Source organism: Ovis canadensis, chromosome 12 (assembly GCF_042477335.2).
Source record: "Ovis canadensis isolate MfBH-ARS-UI-01 breed Bighorn chromosome 12, ARS-UI_OviCan_v2, whole genome shotgun sequence".
Classification (NCBI taxonomy): domain Eukaryota; kingdom Metazoa; phylum Chordata; class Mammalia; order Artiodactyla; family Bovidae; genus Ovis; species Ovis canadensis.
In genome coordinates, this window is record NC_091256.1 from 67,289,755 (window position 1) to 67,308,807 (window position 19,053).

At 46.9% G+C, this 19,053-nt stretch overlaps 1 protein-coding gene across 2 annotated transcripts in view; it reads right to left on the minus strand.

The window, feature by feature from the left end:
* Positions 1–465: 465 nt before the first annotated feature.
* The window catches only part of TNR (tenascin R), a 95,916-nt gene continuing 77,328 nt past the window's right edge, over positions 466–19,053 (minus strand). For both annotated transcript variants that reach the window (XM_069546122.1, XM_069546123.1), the window contains 5 exons: positions 13,577–13,728; positions 12,035–12,131; positions 6,036–6,197; positions 1,573–1,736; positions 466–609 (listed from right to left, as the gene is read on the minus strand). In XM_069546122.1, the coding sequence (XP_069402223.1) occupies positions 490–609; positions 1,573–1,736; positions 6,036–6,197; positions 12,035–12,131; positions 13,577–13,728 (695 nt within the window). In that variant the 3' untranslated portion in view covers positions 466–489. The remainder of the gene's footprint in view (positions 610–1,572; positions 1,737–6,035; positions 6,198–12,034; positions 12,132–13,576; positions 13,729–19,053) is intronic.

The following is a 19,053-nucleotide window of genomic DNA, read 5'->3' on the forward strand; positions in this document are numbered from 1 at the left end:
GATGAGGTTAATCTGTTTCCTTTTAAGGGGACTTGTTGGCAAAGCTCTCTTGCTGGGGCTTCTCTCTCTCTTCTCGGGGCTGGTGTGAGAACCCGGCCACCGAAGGCAGTGACCAGAGCTCGGTTCCTGGAAGTTAAGGGTATCTCAGAAGGAGGGCAGAAAAGAAGGCACGTGCCTGTCACCGATCTGACTCCACGATCTGGCTTTGAGTTGGTCTTTTAAGAAAATGTCTCACTGTTCCTCCTTGCTGGAAAAAGGGGGGATGGTTAGGGATGGCTGGGTAGGAGGGAGCATGGAGACTGAGGGGCAGGCCCGGGGGCAGCAGAAACCATGAGCTGCTGATTCTCAACTGATTCCTGCTACATCCCGCTTCCTTCAAACACTCTTAACATGTTGCAAAGCACATTACTATGCCCCCACCCCTTGTTTCATATTATAAAGTACAAACAAATGACAGAATAGGTCAGTTGGCGCGTAGCCATCCACTGCTTAGAACTGCAAGGACCGCCGTTTTCTCCCTGCTATGAGACGGTGGCTGTATGGGCGCATCTTCATCTCCACGAAGGGGATGGAGAACTCGTGGCCTTTCCAGTGGTACCAGTTGATCCCCTGGGAAGGAGAAAGATGAGCATGTCAGATCACCTTTCCCCACTCAAGCAAACTCCCAGCCTGAAAAGAAAGAGGGTGCTGAGAGTGGGGAATCCAAGATGAACATTTAGCCCTTTTCCATTAACTTGAAGCTTTGTGCCTGAGTTCCCTCCCCCCACAAAAGGGGCCAAAAAACAGATTTTTTTTTTTTCCTAGCTTTTCTCTTTAGGCATGCTTGTGGTCTGGGCCTATAATAGGAACGTGTAGCAGGTCTTTCCTTATCACTGGCTTTCTGGTTTGGGCTTTCAGGATTTGCATGCACCAGTAAATTTGAATTTCAGATTCCCAACAGTATAGAAGCATTTTGAAGAGCATAACTGTGTTTGACTGCTCACTCTTGATGGGAGTGTTAAGTGGTTTCCATCTATCAGGTGACCAACCATCTTGGTTTGCGCAGGACTAACGGGTGCCCCTGGCTGCTGGCCTTTCCTGTGCTAAAACCAGAGAGGTCCCAGTTGGTCACCCTATCACCCAGCCCAGCCGATGGATGCGTAGTCTCCAATGGGGAGACATGGTCTCTTTTACACTGCTATTTCTGCTCTCTCCCTTCCTAGGATACTTCTTTGGGTGAAGCCGAGCCGAACCTTCTTTGGATGAAGCTATCCCTGAACTTGATAAGCTCTTCACGGGATATCCTAGAGGAGGAAATGAAGTGGGACTTGACTGGTCATCAAGGTTTCTCTGGGTGAGTTCTAGCTCCCGGGTCCGGGTGTGTTCCCCTTTTCTTCCTCTGGCTTTGACTCTGTCCTGTTCTTATCTCAGTGTCTGCATTATTTTCCTCTCTATAACAGTCCGTTCTCAACACTCTGAGTGTATCTTTTTTAAAAGGAAATGCAAGGCCCACCTGTGCACTTAGGACATGGAGTTCAGGCACGTGGGCTACATGGTGCTGGCTCATCTATGCAGCAGCAGAGTTTCACCCACCTGACTGTGCCTGGACTCGCCGTATTTCCCATTGAGGTTGGTCCGGTGGCAGTTCTTATACCACCAAGCGCCCTTGTATGACATGGCACAGTTGGTAACTGCTATGTCATTGTCTCTGTCCTCCGTGGAGAATGGGCGGCCCTGATGGTAGCTGAGAGAGTCCCCTGGGAAAAAAAACACATGCTTGAAGCTGTCCTGGAGCCTGTCATTCTTTTGTCACAACGTTCTGGACATTTGGCCCAGGCCCCAGCAAACCTGGCTTCTGCTTCAGAGACCTTCCACTTACCTCTCTGTGTCTATTCAGCTTCAGCCTGGCTATACTGAGCTGTTTCTCCATGTACTCCTGGGATCCACTACATCTGTGCTGCTCTCTCCAGCTCAGTTCCTCATTCCCCTGGCCTTCTGCTCAGAACTGTGTTCACTCAGCTCCGCCTCGCCATCCCTGCCTGTTTCCTCCAGGCCGGCACTGGGACACAGGCGTGGATGGCTCCTTGTTTCTCAGAGGAGACAGTGATGAGTCATGCCGCCCTGGATAATCCGGGTCACCACTGTGCAGCCTGGCTTTCCCCAGGCCTTGGTCATGTCCAATATCTGCTCGTTCAGAACTTGGGTCCACATGTGAAGAGGGACATTAGCTAACTAGAGTTTCTGTCCGTAGGAAGCAAGATGATAAGAAAATCCTAACCATATTAGAGGAGAAGTGATTGGGAAAACCAGGGCTGTATCTTGGGGAAAAGCAGACTTGTAAGGGGAGACAAGGTTCTAGATCACCGACTCCAGATATTTGATGGGCTATTTAGCAAACAAGCAGAACTCCACCAAACAAACACTCTTTGGAGAAGTATGAGGATCAGTAGGTAGAGACTGTGAAGTTAGAGCTGTTGATAAATGGGATAGACTACTTGGAAATATGGGGATATCTCTATTTTTAGAAGCTGGGGGTTTTCTTGTTGGGATGTTGTGCAGGCCACGCATATGAACTGAGTATTTAAGTAAGGTATCAAGCTGTAATTAATTTATAACTATTGGCCAAACCTCTGGCAGAACTCGCGGTTAGATATGTTGTGAAGGGGCTCATGCTATTGAATGAGTGTTGTCTAAGATGCTTCCGAGGTCACTTTAAGCCAGGAGAACTCATGGCTCTGGTCCTGTGGCTTCCTGAGCCTACCCTCACAGTGGCCACTCAATGCCTCCAGGTGCTTCTGGTCACAATTTAATTCTTAGGAGGATGGTCTTTCTTTTATACGGAAGCCTGGTCCATTCAGGCCAGCTTGGTCCCTAAGTCCATATGTTATTATTTCTATCCCATCGTTTTTATCTCCCTCTCTCAGTCTCTAAACAAACCAGGCTTTACTCTACCCAGAGCTAATCCCACTGACCTACAACTCATTCTTTCTCATCTCTTCCAGGTCCTGGAGAAGGCAGAAAAGAGTTCTTACTTTTTTCCTTTTTTCTTTTTCGTATAGATACAGATAGAGATAGATATATATTGATATTTTGGCATTTTCATTTCTTCTCACCCTAACTCATACTCAATCCCTGTGTCTTAAAAAATCCTGGCTTAATCCTACTTTCTAGAGATTCTTTCTTTACCATCAGTCCCCTATTTTGTCTCTGCCCACGTTTCTATATTCGCATCTCCTGTTTATCTCTCTAACCTAGGAGCTGCCCTCCCTGGGAACTATTCCCTCCTCACTCCCTGGGAACTGTTCCCTCCTGCTTCCCCTTTGGATGTTGCCTGCTGCTGTCTCAGATATGATCCTGATGTTGGTCTTTGTCTCCTCCCCAGATCTGGCCCCCTTCCCATTCCTACTTCATAAATCCACCTCAAATGTTCAGTTCATCTATTATCTAAGTCTTAGTTTTTCTCTCTCAAACTGCTGTTCAGATTGATGCTTTTCTCTTAACTCCTAAGATCAGTCAAGGCTCTTGTGATCTCCTACCAAGATTAATGCAGCAGCTCCAGCTGGTCTCTGTTCTTCACTCAGGTTTGCTTTATCCTGTTTACGGCTGACACTTGGATCTCCCTAAAACTCCACGTCCGCTATGTCACTCAGGACCCACCATGGCTCCCCACTGCCCACCGTATTAAGACAGAACTCCTCTGTCCCCTTGGCTTTAAGGCCCTTCAGGGTCTGACTCCACCCTACTCCACCTGCTTCCTTTCTATTCTTTCTGAACGCACACCTTGTCCTGGGCAGCCAGGTCCTCTGCGCTTGCCCTCCCTCCACACTAACTGCTTCTTCTGTGACTTCTCCCCCAGGATTTTCTTTCCCTGGAATGTTCCCTTTCCCCTTGGGATCCCAGCCAAATGCTGCTGCTTTCATGAAGCCTTCTTCAACCTCCAGGACCCCCCTTCTCTGTTAAACTGGAAGTGAGTACCATTCATTTTGTGGTGAGTTGCTTCCAAACTGTTCCTTTTTCAGATAAAAGTTTAGTTCTTGCAGAGGCCATGCCTTATGCTCCTTATGAGTCCTCACAATTCGCATGATGAACTTTTAGAGGTTGCTCAACAATCTTTTAGCCATAATTTGACTTGTAATGTTCAGCTCCAATTCAATTAAGAGTCCTGGTTAGAGACTTGGATTTTTGCAGACTTGAGAACAATGGAGATGGGAGAAGGGACTGAACTTGGCATTGAAGGCCATGGAGGCCACTGTTCTAGTGGGGCCAATAAAGATGAGCAACATGCAAGACAAAGGCCAGGGGACTTGGGCAATAGTAAGTGCCAGAGAGAGGATGGCTCCTCCTCCCTGGAGACCTTCCAGTCTGGAAAGAACCACCATTGTGTGAAGTTGTCCAGAGAAGGGGCCTACATAAGCCTAGCTTCTCATGGTTTGAAGAAGATGAACTGAATATTTGACCTACGAGGTCAGACTGCAATTCATTTTTGATGATTGGCCAAACTGTTGGTGGGACTTGCCTCTGAAACGTGAGAGTAGGGCACAGTCCAACAGCTGCGACCTTCGCGGGGTCCAGCAGTGAGACAGAGCTACCCAGAGACTGCAGAGGTTGGGCCCAAGTTCGCCAGGTAAGAGCACAGCCTGGGGCTGCTGAGGAGGAGGGAGGGGGCTTGGCCATGTGAGGAAGTGGGACGGCTTGCTTGTCTTTCTGTGGGAGAAATAAGAATGGATTTCTGCAGGCACGATTCTAATCTTAGGGAGTGGTTGGTATCAGGTTATTTCTGAAATGGTTTGGTCTGACATTTTGCGTAATACACTCCATTTCAAATGACTATTTTACATCCGAAGTGTGGGTAAATTGGATCTTTTATTGGGGCACTTCGGGCAGGTCTGATTGCCATGGGGCATGATCTCTCATGTGAACAACAACAAGGGAAAGCATGTCTTCTCTTGGGAGAAAAGACATCTGGCTGAGCAGATGCAGTCATTGCAGAGGCAACACTTTGATGGTCTTAACTCCAAGAGTCTTGAACATGTTGCTAAATTTATACCCTAGCATTTAGCCATATAACTGGAGTTAATGAAAGGACCAATAACTCCATGTACCAAATACTGGAATATTTGGCAAAACAGGTTTTAGGATATGTACTGGAAGGGAACCTAGGAAATAGATAGGCAGAGCCTAAGAATCAGACTGGGATATGATGTCCTGATAAAACTCTTAATGCGACAGAGCTTATAGAGATGGTTGTTGTACTTAGTGGAAGTGTCATAAAATCTACAGAAAACGTGACCCTCTATGGGTTCTTGTGGAGGACTGAAAAGACATGTGGCCTGTGGGGGGACATGTAGAGCTGTTGTTTGTCCCCTGATGGAGGTGTGATGAAGACTGCTGATAGAGGAGGGGACAGCTCAGAATGAGGGCATCTGTCTTATTTTCATTAGTTCAGAGATGATTTTCCTAGCTGTCATTGCAGGGGAGATTCTATCCAGACAATAGATGATTATGCTTTCACTGGATGAGAGCCCATATTGACTAATCTAGACAAGAAAAATAATCCTTCACCGTTACATGGTACTTTTTTTTAACTTCAAAAAGCACTTTCACTCTATTTATCACATTATTTTTTCTGTCCGCTCTGTGAACTAGGGCAGGCATCATTATTAAGATTTTCCAGATGAGGAAACTGAAGTCCGTGAGAAATTGATTGCAGGTCACCTGAGTGGTGAGGAGCTTGCATGCGTGCAAAGTCCCTTCAGTCGTGTCTGACTCTTAGCATCCTTATGGACTGTAACCCCCCAGGTTCCTCTGTCCATGGGATTCTCCATGCATGAATACTGGAGTGCGTTGTCATGCCCTCCTCCAGGGGATTGTTTCAACCCAGGTCGGGGGCAGCCTGACCAGAGCCAGCACTTCTAGCCCTCCACCCTCCTCCTTGGCCAGCAGGGACTTCACCAGCACTGTGGGCGCTGCTGTTACTGCCCAGAGCAGCTTGGCCTGGAGTGTGGGGCCCTACTGCATGTCCACTACCATCGGGGGCTGCTCGGGGGCCAGGGTACCTGCGGTGCCGTTATAACCTCCTAGGCGGAGTTTGTACAGGCTTCTGCTGTCCTCAACGGAGAACCTGTCGTAGGAAGCGAAGGCGGCCTCCTGCCCGTCACGCATGTCCACGCGCAGCTCGTAGCGGCCCTGGGACGTGATCCTGTGTATGTTGTCCAGCCCTGTGGAGAAGAGTCAAGATCGCAGTGAGCCTGGCCGCAGTGGCTTTGGATATGGGTGGCAGAATGCAACTGTGGCCTCAAAACAGATGTTCTGGGAAAGAGGAGGATTACTGCAATTGCTTTCGCTTTTAGCCCTTCCCAGCTGGTTATCAAACAGACCCTTGTTGTTGTTGTTGAGTTCCTAGGTCATGTCTGACTCTGTGACCCCATGGACTGTAGGCTCTTCTGTCCATGGGATTTCCCAGGCAAGAATACTGGAATGGGTTGCCATTTCCTACTCCAGGGGATCTTCCCGACCCCAAGATTGAACCTGCATCTCTCCTGCACTGGCAGGCAGATTCCTTACCACTGAACCACCAGGGAAGCCTAATCAGACCTTACCAGACCCCAAATTTCCTCCTGCAAAAAAGCCACCCAGTTCTGCTGGTGAGTTCCCACTGCAGGTCAGCTCAGGGGTCCTGCCATCAAGTACTGACCCAGTAACTGACAAGCTCTGAGCCATAGGATTCCTGGCCTAGGCCTGCCCTCTGCCCCTCCTCCACCTCCCACTCCAAACCAGAGTTTGGGTTGAAAATGATGAGCAGCATTATGGGGGTGTGACTCCTTTGGTGTGAGTGATAGGAAGCGGGAGGTAGGAGCATTGATCAGGGGAACTCAGAGTGGACCCTGAGGGTCCAGAGGATCTGGACATCCTACCCAATAGCCTGGGAGGGGGTTCTGTCCACCTTTAATTACACTGTCTTTCCTGTTTTCTGCTTCAGCCCTCCTGAGGCTCCCATAACTGGGTCAGAGAATATTGTCCCCTGTCTCCTGACGCCAGTTCCTGTCTCTAGGATCTATCTGTTATATCTTTGCACTGCCACCTCTGCACTCATCTATTTGGTCAGTCACGTACCCCCACCCCGCCAGCTCACCCCCTTGGCCTTCCACCACTGTCTCCTTGGCCTCTAAGCTTTCTAGCCTTTGATCTAATAGGTGCAAACCCCAGAAGTCCAGAGTTAGGCAGAGCCCAGATCCTTCTTGGTGATATTTTCCCATATGCATCTTCTTGTCTCTTTGCTCTGGCTGGCTGTGCTCTGGATCTTTCTGATTCTGACCTCCCTGCCCAGACTTTGAACCGATCCCCAAATTGCTGGTGATCTTGGAACCCTCCTGATTTCTGCCTGCTTGCTGAACTGGGGTCCTCTTGCTTTGCTGTGACATTTGATATCTATCAGAATACACCATGACATAGAAGTGAAAATATTGCAGGTGGAAGGGAATTTAGAGATGACTTAGGCTAGTCTCTTTGTTTTGTTGAAAACGTGGCTGAAGTCCAGAGAGGTGACATGGCTGATGGAGGGTCACCTGGATCTTTCTGCTTCCCTGTCCTGTTTGAGAGCTAAAGCCTTATGTTAATTATATATTATATGTTATATAACTGTTTGCTATTTGCTGTTTGCTGGGTTACTGGTACCCTACACTTGGCTTGTGATGTGGTGGATCTTGGTGGTGCCCTACCCAGATGCCCTTTAACTGGTCAGTGGACATAACCTCAGCTGCTAACAACTCACAGCTTTATTGCCCAAACAGGAGTTGCTTCTCTCTGGAAGTTACCCTCTCCCTCCCCCATGCCTTGGGGCAGAGCCCCATCAATGCCTGATGTTGGTGGGGGGGAGGTAGTCCCAAATCCCAGCCCCTTTGCTCCACTGGGGACCAACTCTGAGGAGCAGTTCTCGCTCCAGAGCTTCCCTGGAGATCAGACCGATGCTAATCTCCCTCCAAGATCACATTGTTAAACTCCTCCCTGCTCTATCCTGTTTCCCCCACCCACTTCTGAGAGCACTTGCCTGATAAATGGCTTGAACAAGAATCCCAGTGTCAGACTTTGCTTCTAGGGAACCCAGCTTACAACATAAACTGTGGTCAGAGTATTACCCCTCACCTGAGTTCTGCCACCACACTATACGTCACCAGACTGTGCTTCTACTTAAGAGCCCTCCCTGGCTCCCTATTACGTATGGCATTAAGTCAAAACTTCCCTTCCTCACTTGAGGGACTGTAACATGTCTTCGTTCAACCCACCTCACCTCATTTTCTTCTTTCCCTGAGCTGCATCTTTGCTCTGATTGGATGGTTTTTCATTTTCCCATGTGCTCATGTCAACAGGATCCCTGCCTTCCCTCTTCTCTTATCCCCCTCCCTCCTTCATCCTTTTTACTCACCTCTCAATGCCTTCTGCAGGAAGCTGACTCTTCCTTCTCTGAATATCTGTGGCCTAGCTCATAGATGAGTACAGTGTTTCTGAGTGTGAGAGGGCATCTCTGATGATATGAGAAGTAATTGGGGAATGTGCTTAGTCATGTCTGACTCTTTGTGACCCCATGGAGTATAGGCCACCAGGTTCCTCTGTCCATGGGATATTCCTGGCAAGAATACTGGGGTGGGTTGCCATTTCCTCCTCCCAGGGATTTGCCTGATCTAGGGATCGAATCCATTTCTCCTGAACCTCCTGCACTGGCAGGTGGATTCTTTACCACTGAACCACCCAGGAAGCCATTTTTAGAGTAAGGACTAAATAACTTTAAATGTGTAGGGAGAAAGGTATTTCCAAATTCTGTCTCTTTCTCTGTAGATGGAGGGGAAGCCTTAAGCCTGATTCTAACTGTTTCCTCTAAGTCTGGATCTAGTACTTTGTGCATATTCATTGGAAGGACTGACATTGAAGCTGAAGCTCCAATACTTTGGCCACCTGATGCGAAGAGCTGACTCATTGGAAAAGACCCTGATGCTGGAAAAGATTGAAGGCAGGAGGAGAAGGGGACGACAGAGGCTGGGATGGTTTCATCAACTCAATGGACATGAATCTGAGCAGACTCCAGGAGATAGTGAAGGACAGGGGAGCCTGGCGTGCTGCAGGTCATGAAGTTGCAAACAGTCAAACATGACTTAGCGACTGAACAGCAGCAACAACAAAAGCTTTGTGGTTTAACACTCAGCACTTTCTAATCTCCATTTTTAACACCACCAGCACCAGCAACAATTGGCATTTAATATTTTTGCCGTTTTCATTGCATTTATTTTTAAGATTCCCTTTTATTTATGGCACATGATGACTCGCTTTCTGTTTTTGGCAATGCTGTGATGTTTCTTTCACAAAAGAATAGATTTCATTTTAAAAAAGTGATACATAGGGACTTTCCTGGTGGTCCAGTGGTCCAGACCCCAAGCTTCCAATGCAAGGGGCCAGGGTTCAGTCCCTGGTCAGGAAACTGGATCCCACGTGCTAAAACTGAGGATCCCATGTGCCACACCTGGGACCCAGCACAGCCAAATAAATAATTTTTTAAAAAGTGATATATAGAAAATTCAAGTGTGCAATAGTTCAGATGTTTCCCAGAAGTGACTGAGGTTGGGGAAGCATGAGCACTGTCCGCTGTGGGCACATCGATTTCTGTGCTTTACACTTACCTCCCAAGCTGTTTGCAAACTCTTAGAAGGCAAGGATACTTTCTATTCACTTCTCTTTCCTTTTTTACCTTCTATTTTTATTACATTCATCAGCAAATACAGATCCAGGCATCTAATAGGCACTCAATAAATTCTTATCAATTGAGTGACTGGTATCTACACTTTCAGTTCAGTTCAGTCACTCAGTCGTGTCTGACTCTTTGCGACCCCATGAATCGCAGCACGCCAGGCCTCCCTGTCCATCACCAACTCCTGGAGTTCACCCAAACTCATGTCCATCGAGTCGGTGATGCCATCCAGCCATCTCATCCTCTGTCGGCTCCTTCTCCTCCTGCCCCCAATCCCTCCCCACATCAGAGTCTTTTCCAAAGAGTCAACTCTTCGCATGAGGTGGCCAAAGTACTGGAGTTTCAGCTTTAGCATCATTCCTTCCAAGAACACCCAGGACTGATCTCCGTTAGAATGGACTGGTTGGATCTCCTTGCAGTCCAAGGGACTCTCAAGAGTCTTCTCCAACACCACAGTTCAAAAGCATCAATTCTTCTGCACTCAGCTTTCTTCCCAGTCCAACTCTCACATCCATACATGAGCACTGGAAAAACCATAGCCTTGACTAGATGGACCTTTGTTGGCAAAGTAATGTCTCTGCTTTTGAATATGCTATCTAGGTTGGTCATAACTTTCCTTCCAAGGAGTAAGTGTCTTTTAATTTCATGGCTGCAATCACCATCGGCAGTGATTTTGGAGCCCCCCAAAATAAAGTCTATACTTTAGGCACCTACTATCCTCAGCCACTGTGACAGGTAATGAGGTTGAAAATGAATATGGTTAGGTCCTAGGCCTGAAAGAAGTTTACATAGTACAGTCAAGAGAGACAGAAAGGAAAACAGACTCTGATTTGGGCCCCAAAGGAGAGAGACCGCTCCTGCAGGCAAAGTTAGAGAAAAATGGATAGGACAGGTCCTACTGGGGAAGAGGAGGTGAGCTGAGGCTTTGAATATGCAGAGAAGCACAGCAAGGTGTATGGGGGTGGAGGAGAGTTGATAGACAGAGGTTCCTTGCAAAGAAAACATTAGTGATTCTAAGGCTTTGGAGTCTGGGGAAAGGGAGGGATGAATTGGGAATTGGGAGTTAACAGATACACATTACTATATACAAATATTGTATTGGCTAAAAAGTTTGTTTGGGTTTTTCCATACTACCTTGCAGAAAAATCCGAACAAACTTTTTGACGAACCCAATAGATAAACAATAGGACCTACTATATATAGCACAGGGAACTATAGTCAATATCTTCTAATAACTGATAATGGAAAAGAATCTGGAAATGAATAGATATATATATTTATGTGTGTATGTATAACTGCACATTTTGCTGTATACTTGAAACACTGCCAATCAACTATACTTCAATAAGAAAATGTTTGGAGTTTGGTGCAGGGAAGGGGAATGAGGCTCTTGGTGGTGGGGAGCAGGCCCAAGAGGAGGGCCTTGTACCGTAGCTAAGGTGCTGGTGATGAGGACTCACTTAGAAGTTCTACAAATGGGACTAGCCATTGCTCAGATTTTGGCATGAGGGAGATGGTTCTAGTGGGCATGTAGACAATGGTTGATCCAGGAGGCAGGAAGGCCAGTTATGGAGTTCTTATAGGAGCATCCAAGAGAAAGATGGTGAGGCTGAGCAGGAGATAGAGAGGAGGCCACAGACACAGAAGACAGTTATGGCCTTTCCTTGGCCTCCCTTCATGATCACTGTGAAAATCTAACAGGGGGATGCAGGCACTAATAAATGTACTGCTTTCTGGAACTGGATCCTCTGCCATCTGCCTGGGTCGGGTGTGTGTTTACCTTCTCACACCAGTTCGGTTCTCAATCTACACCTCCCGCTTGTGTCAGACCTCTAGGAAATTGCCAGTCACCTCTAATGTCATTTTCATTTTTTCCTTTTCCATCCCAAGTCAGGTAATAATATTCCTCCAAGGAACAAGGTCTGAGTGACTGTCTCATTTTCCTCCTGGCCTGTAGGCTGGCTGGCTGATGCCTGGCTTCTGAGAGATGACCCGCCAGCCTATTGCTCCCCCGCCCCCCCTCCCCCATCAGGCAGCTCACTCCCTTTGTAAAAGTTGCCTCACATCAAGACCCATCAGCATAAGAGACTATTATTAATGAGGATGGGAAGAGACAGAGCAAAGAGGAAAACACCACCACAAGATAAAAACAGATCAATAGTGGAGCCAAACAGAGCAAGAGGCACTGAAAGCAATTCACGAGCTGTCAACTTCTCAACAGACCCAGGGTTTCTGATAATCCCAGATGGACACAGAAAGGAGAGAGATGGACAAAAAGCCGGAGTAGCATTCCAAGGGAAACAAAAAAGGAGGTGATACCCAGCCAAAACTCATCCTCCAGGTTCCCAAAGCCAACACGGTACTCAGCCCATTTCCGGAAAAAATCAGTTTGGCCATTCTGCCGCCTCTGGAACACCTGTGAAGAGAAAGGGGGACACATAAAAAAAAATGCTAAGGAAAATAAACTTTAATGAGTAAAGCTGCTGTAACTGAGTTTTATATCTGCAGTGACAGAGACAGGTAAGGACCACTGCAGTAGAGAGTTCGGGATTTGCACAGCAGTCGTGGCAGGAGACGCTCAGAGCCCTTCTCTGAAGCACAGGGGCCCTTGATGAATAGGCTGGGGTGTGATGTTGACACTAATTTGCACCCCTGCAATGTAGAAAGGATTCAGGATACACATCAAACTCCCGATAGTCAGGGGAAATAGGCGAGGCTCTCAAATTCATCTTTTCACACCGTGCCATGCAGCAGGAAGCATTTTTCACCAAAAGAACGGGACCCATTTCAGATCAGCTAGTAATGTCATCATCTTGTTCCAGGCAAAGCGAGTGTGTATCATTCACTTTCTGAGCCGTTTAAGTGCTAATTTCATTTAACCTCCAATACATCAGCCTCGACTTCAACTTCTGATTACGCTTTAAGAAGAAGGCACAAATATGTCAGAAACATAAAAGAAGACGTCTCCCAAGAGTGACTGTTTGGAGCCCAGCCACCATTTGACTCCATTCAACAACCATCCATTTGGCACTGTGAAAAATCCAGCATGGTGTGTTGGTGCTGGAGGCGGGATCCTCAGGAGGAAGGGGGTGAGGGGGTTGGGTTTCCATCTGCACTGACTTAGCTAATGCTGGGCTGCTTTCCAGCCAGGCTGCCAGACCTCCCCCACCTGCATAGTGGCCTGCAGTGATGTGTGAGGCTGTTCGCCAGGCTGCTCATTCTCTTCTCTCTGTACTGCCCTATTGGACATGGGAGGAGCGTGATAGGAAATGGAGTTTCTCTTTTCCCCTCCACTGCTGCTCCCTAAAGACTATGGGGAAGAACCAGAGAGGCCAGGAAAGGATGGAGACGGCCTTTGTAAATAGAGGTGGTCCTCCACTTTCTGCCCCTTAACTGCTCCGCCATATGTGATTCTCCAACAGAAAGATACTGATCACCTCCCCATAGAGACTTCCCTCCTCCTGCGAGGGACTCACCTCCTCTACTCCTTATCATAGCTGCAGTTTTCAGCAGGCGAGACCCTGGGACTCTCTGAGCTACTTCTCCCTTTCCTTGGCATCCTCCTGCATGAACTATCTCCCCACAAGGAGCCGTTTCCCTGGGTCCCCCTTTCCTGGCTGGGCCCCTGCAGCCTCATATTCTTATTCCTTCTTCTGCCTGGTCAAACCTGTGATAGGGCTGCTGAACGAGGGCCCTGAGGACGATGCAGAGTTCCAGAGTGGACCTGTAGGGTGGGGGTGGAGGAGAGTGGATGAAAACAATGGCCAAAGAATGGTGAAGTGTGGATGGATGGGTGCTGAGCCAGGTGGATGGAGGCACCAAGATTGCTGGCATGCCCGGAGAACAGCCATAGGTACTTACAATCCAACCACCCCCATCGGTGGTCATGTCGCAGTACACCTGTAACTTCTGGCTTAGCTCTCCGTTGAGGAAGATGGTGTAAACCCCACTCAGAGTGTCTCCGTTCATCAAATGCTGGGCACAGTCTTGAGGATGAGGGAAGACCCGGCCCCCTGCACAAGAAAAGAGGCAGTTTCCATAGTGGTGTAGGGACCTCCCACTATGCATGAGAGCCCCTTGGACTGTAAAACATTTTAGAGAATCTGACAGTGCTTCATCAAGAGCTGTAAGGAATCTTCACTGAATCTTCAACTGATGTTGGGTTTATCAGACAGTATATAGCTTTATGGGATCTGAAGACCAAAGAGCTGGGTTCACTGTGTGACTCCTCCACTCCCCCACTTGTTTAGCTTAGGCAAATAGCCTGACTTCCTGGCATCTGTCTTCTCATCAGAAAGATGAGGATAATAAAAATATTCCTCCAGCAAGGGTGAAAGTATATTAATACAGAGAGTGATGGGTTACTTAGGTGATGATTACAGATACATGGGCCACAATAAATCACCGCAGAGCCCACATCTCAAAAGAATGAGAGGGATTTAAGCACAGCCGTCCACCATCTTCACAGCTGCCCATAAGGAATGCCCCAAACAGGCTTAGTATTAGCAAGAAGATGGATATCTGTTTCTCATGCAAAATAATCTCCTGATTGGACTAAACAATCAAATGGCCATGTTTTACAGTTCAGTTTAAGTTTAAGGAGAGGGCAGAGGAAATAAATTGCTGCTCATCTTTCAGAGAGAACAGCCCAATTTGTAGAACAATATCTAATTAGCTGAAAGAGAAGCTTAAATCATGTGTCTTGAAGAGCTTGGCTTCAGGGCAGATTTTAATGCTCAACAGGCAAGCCAGAAAGCAGAGGTCCCATGGGAGGAACTTTACTGGACTGCAGGAGCTGATGGGAGCTAGTTAAAGGCAGAGCTTGCCACGGGAGGAAAAATGCCTTGGGTGCCCTGTAAACATAAGATCTCTGGGTCAGTGGAAATGGTGGTGCACTGCTGCGGTTCTGCATCTTGAGAACTGTAGCGGAATCCTGAAGAGAGGTGGGGTAGGGACCTCATGGGACCCTATAGCGGCCCCTCGTGGAGAACCGGTGCACTGCAGGTATAACAGAGGGCCACTTGGAGAGTCATCCAGTGGGCCGGAGCAAGCAGCAGCTCAATGCGGAACAAGGGAGATGACAGCAACCTCAATAAAACATCTGTGTTAGTAAGAGCTTCTGGCGGTTTGGTAGGCTTTATGCAAGACCCCTATTGGAGATGTGTTAACTCCTCTTGCATAAGGACTGTCCAGCGTGCTGCCACACCATGGATTAGGTTCCCTTCCATTTAAGGTAGTGTAGAACAAGCCACCACCTGCTTCAGGCATGTCCCACCAGGGAATACAAAATAGTCCTATAGAACTAGTACTTTACCAAGTGTGCATTTATTTCCATGCAATTCTTGCAAGAAACATGAGAGGAAGACATTGTTATAGATTGAAGACTTATTTTACAGAGAAGGAAACTAGCTCAGAAAGATCACATGACTTCCTCTGTTCACTTGAACTTAGGTTTTCAGACTCCAGGTCAAGTGCTCCTTACACTACTAAAATGGGGACTATACCCTATGATACAGTTAGCTGGATCTACAGCTATACAGACAGCAAATGATTAACAAACATCGTATGGATCATCATAAGAATCTGCCTGCCAAGCAGGAGACTCAGGTTCAATCCCTGGGCGGGGAAGATCCCTTGGAGAAACGGAATGGCAACCCACTCCAGTATCCTTATCTGGGAAATCCCATGGACAGAAGAACCTGGTGGGCTACAGTCCATGGGGTCGCAAGAGTCGTACATGACTTAGAAACTAAACAACAACAAATATTTATCTTATAAGCATATAAGGCCCCAAAGATTAAAGTTAGCTCAACGTTCTTTGTTCACATGAAATATCGTAACCCTCCAAAATGTATTTCCTTAATAGCTATAGAAAAGCTCTCAACTTGCATCTCCAGCCTGTCCAAGAGCTCGTTAGAGTACCTGATCCCACCTGTTCCTAGAGGGTCCAGCTACATTTCAGGGACAGGTGTGAGTGAGCACCTCCCCCTGCCCCCCTTGCCACCTTGGGAGCACAGTGATTATTTCCTGGCTTCCAGGATATTCTCTAGCTGGTCTTTAGAGCAACTGGCTTGTCTGCCTTCCTTTTTCCTTTATTTTCTCACTGCTTGAGTTTCTCATTTTAGATCAACATAAAACATGCTTGTCTTCAGCTCACTTCTGCCTCATGCACTGATAGCCCTTTCCTCTGAATCCGCCTCAGTTCCTTAAAGGGGCCAGAACCCCACATTTCTTCCCAATACACATATAACACCAGGCCAAACTTTAGAACAGACAAACAAATGATCCTATATAGGCTCCTTCACATTGATAATGTTGATTATTTAATATTTCTGCTTAGATCCTTTCAAAAGGCTCAAAGATATTAGTTGTTTTAAAGGTAGAACTGCCAACAACAAATATAGGACAATGAGATAACTCGTTCTGGGGGAGAGAAGCTTTTACATATCTAAATGGCTGTCATATAAAAAAGGGATGCATTTTGATAAAGTCAGAAAACAGGGATAAAATCAAATTAAGAAAAAAGTGGACCTAAGGAGTGTCCTGGGTCAGGAAGATCCCCTGGAGAAGGGATAGGCTACCCACTCCAATATTCTTGGGCTTCCCTTGTGGCTCAGCTGGTAAAGAATCTGCCTGTAATGCGGGAGACCTGGGTTCAATCCCTGAGTCGGGAAGATCCCCTGGAGAAAGGAAAGGCTACCCACTCCAGTATTCTGGCCTGGAAAATTCCATGGACTATACAGACACAAAGAATCAGACACGACTGAGTGACTTTCACTTTTACTTTCAAGGAGTGTATAAGTTTGGATAGGATGAAGGTTCCAGACTGCACCCTGGGAGAGGAAGGGGCATGTTCTCTTCCTTCTGGGACCCCCCACTGGACTGGTTAGTGGAGGAGCTCACCAAACGTGTGCAGGGTTGATGCATGGTTGCTAGATGTACTTGCCTTACCTTTGACAAATGGCAGGTCCACCTTGTAGCTTAGAGTTCCCCTTACTATAATTTAGTCTGTTGCATTAATGGAAAGAATCAAAAGCATTTTGCTTGTATAGACTATCTGGGGCAGCAATATTCACATCTTGGGAGCTTGAAGGAGACGTTTACTATGAAACCACTGCTCTCCATCCTACTCCAGCTTTCAAGACTGTCAAAGTTTCACCTCTCACCACCAGTCCATGATCAAATAATTCCTTTTCAGCTCTTGAGAGGAAGCAGACTCATTAATTGTTCCTAAACCAGAAACTATTAAAACTGAGTTCCCTGGGTTTTGCAGCAGATCTGCTCAATCAGAATGCTGTGGGGCAGTGGCAGGGGGAGGGGTGGCGGGGGGAGGGGTGGCGGGGGGAGGGGTGGCGGGGGGAGGGGTGGCGGGCGGGGGCTGGGTGTCAGGAATCAGTATTTAACTGAAGCTCTTCAGATGAGCCTGAAGACCAGCTGGATTTGAACTCCACAGTTCCTCTAGTATGTTTTCCTCTTCTTAAAGAGTCCAGAGGTGGAATTGGTTAGCTAGACTGTGCTCTAAGGGGTGCAATGATCCGCTTTCTCTGCTGACATCCACATGGCGGAGTGGATAAACAGACTGTCTCTCTCTCACCCTACCTCCCCTCTTTCCTTCTTTTCTTTCCCATTTTCCCTTTCCTTCTCTCTCCCTTTCCCAGTGGGCACGTCTTGAGTAGGCTGGTCCCAAGATGTGTAGATTGAGCAAGAGGGGATAAGAGACTCTAATTATCCTTGAGTTTAAGCCTTGTGTCCCAGTTTTTACCATTAAATTCTCCTGTGGGGTTATTGGGCCCTGGTTTAGTTAATAATACATAACACACTGGTTCCCAATGTGCTTTGTTCATTGCATATACACTGTGGCTTCATATGTTTTTAGGAGATGATCAGGGCATTTTGGGGGGCATCCTTAGCTCCCTGGACGTTATACATCTAAAATACCAAAGACTCACCTTTAACCCTAACATAGGTCATCCCAGTAGTTTTTCCAAGACAGAAATTTTAGGATGAAGACCAAAACTGGAAGGCTTTCCTTCTCTTCCCCTTCGATACAATTACTAGGACCTGGCCTGACAAAGAGGCTTTTTTCTTTTTCTTTCTTTCTTTCTTTTTTTTTCTAAAGCACAGGCTGTGGTGATTACCAAGTTAAGAGGAAAGCAATGCCAAGCGATCGGTACACTGAAATGTCTTACAGCTAAGTGTTTCTAGATGTAATTGGGAGATCCACAGGGTCGGGGCATTCACTGGAAGAATGGCTTAGAAATTGGTTTCTGTTGGGCATCTGGAGGCTGAATGCTGAGTAGAGGGAAGTGAGCTCTGTGATAAACAGTGCAAACAGAGCGCCCCCAGTGGGCTGGGAGAGAGGGGAGAGACCCTGTCCCTGCTCTGTCCCTTACCTGCTTTGTGTTGTTGAATGTGGTCTTTAAAATGGTCAGAGTTAACAGCTTTGGAGAGTGTCTGCCCAATCTATTGGCCTTAGCATCAGAACTGAACTATGATACCAGTATTTATCTCTGAGAACAATCTCAGAAAGACTCTGCAACTGCAGACAAAAGGTGCCGTTTCATATTAGCACAGGTGAGACCACCTCTGGCCACCCACCCTTACACTTTTTTCTCAGAAGTGGGTTTGTGGGTAGCAAAGTTTGGGGAACAAGTCTGAGGCTGTGGACAGGGAAAAGTTATCTGTTTAGCCCACATGGGCTGTCAAACCTACCACCTTGGCCTCCTTCACAGTATCTTCCAGTTGATTTGTGTGTTTATTCTTTTGTGTATTTATTCAGCAAACATATAGGAAGTGTCTATTGGGTTTTAAATATTGGGATAAGAGATTGAAATATAGGGAAGCATAAGACACAGTCTTATTTTTCAGGTTGCTCACACTCTGGTGGGAGAAAAAAAACAAATAAAACCCCAAGTTCTGAGTACTCTGGAGAAGAGATAAACAGGAGTATGTTACGGCTGTATATTGTCACCTTGTTTATCTAAGCTATATGCAAAGTACATCATGCAAAATGCTGGACTACATGAAGCACAAGCTGGAATCAAGATTACCAGGAGAAATAACAACCTCAGATATGCAGATGACACCGCCCTTATGGCAGAAAGTGAAGCGGAAAGTGATGAAAATGAAAGAGGAGAGTGAAAAAGCTGGCTTAAAAATCAACATCCAGAAAACTAAGATCATAGCATATGGTCCCATCATTTCATGGCAAATAGATGGGGAAACAGTGGAAACATTGAGTGACTTTATTGTTTTGGGCTCCAAAATCACTGCAGATGATGACTATAGCCATGAAATTAAAAGATGCTTGCTCCTTGGAAGAAAAGCTATGACCGACC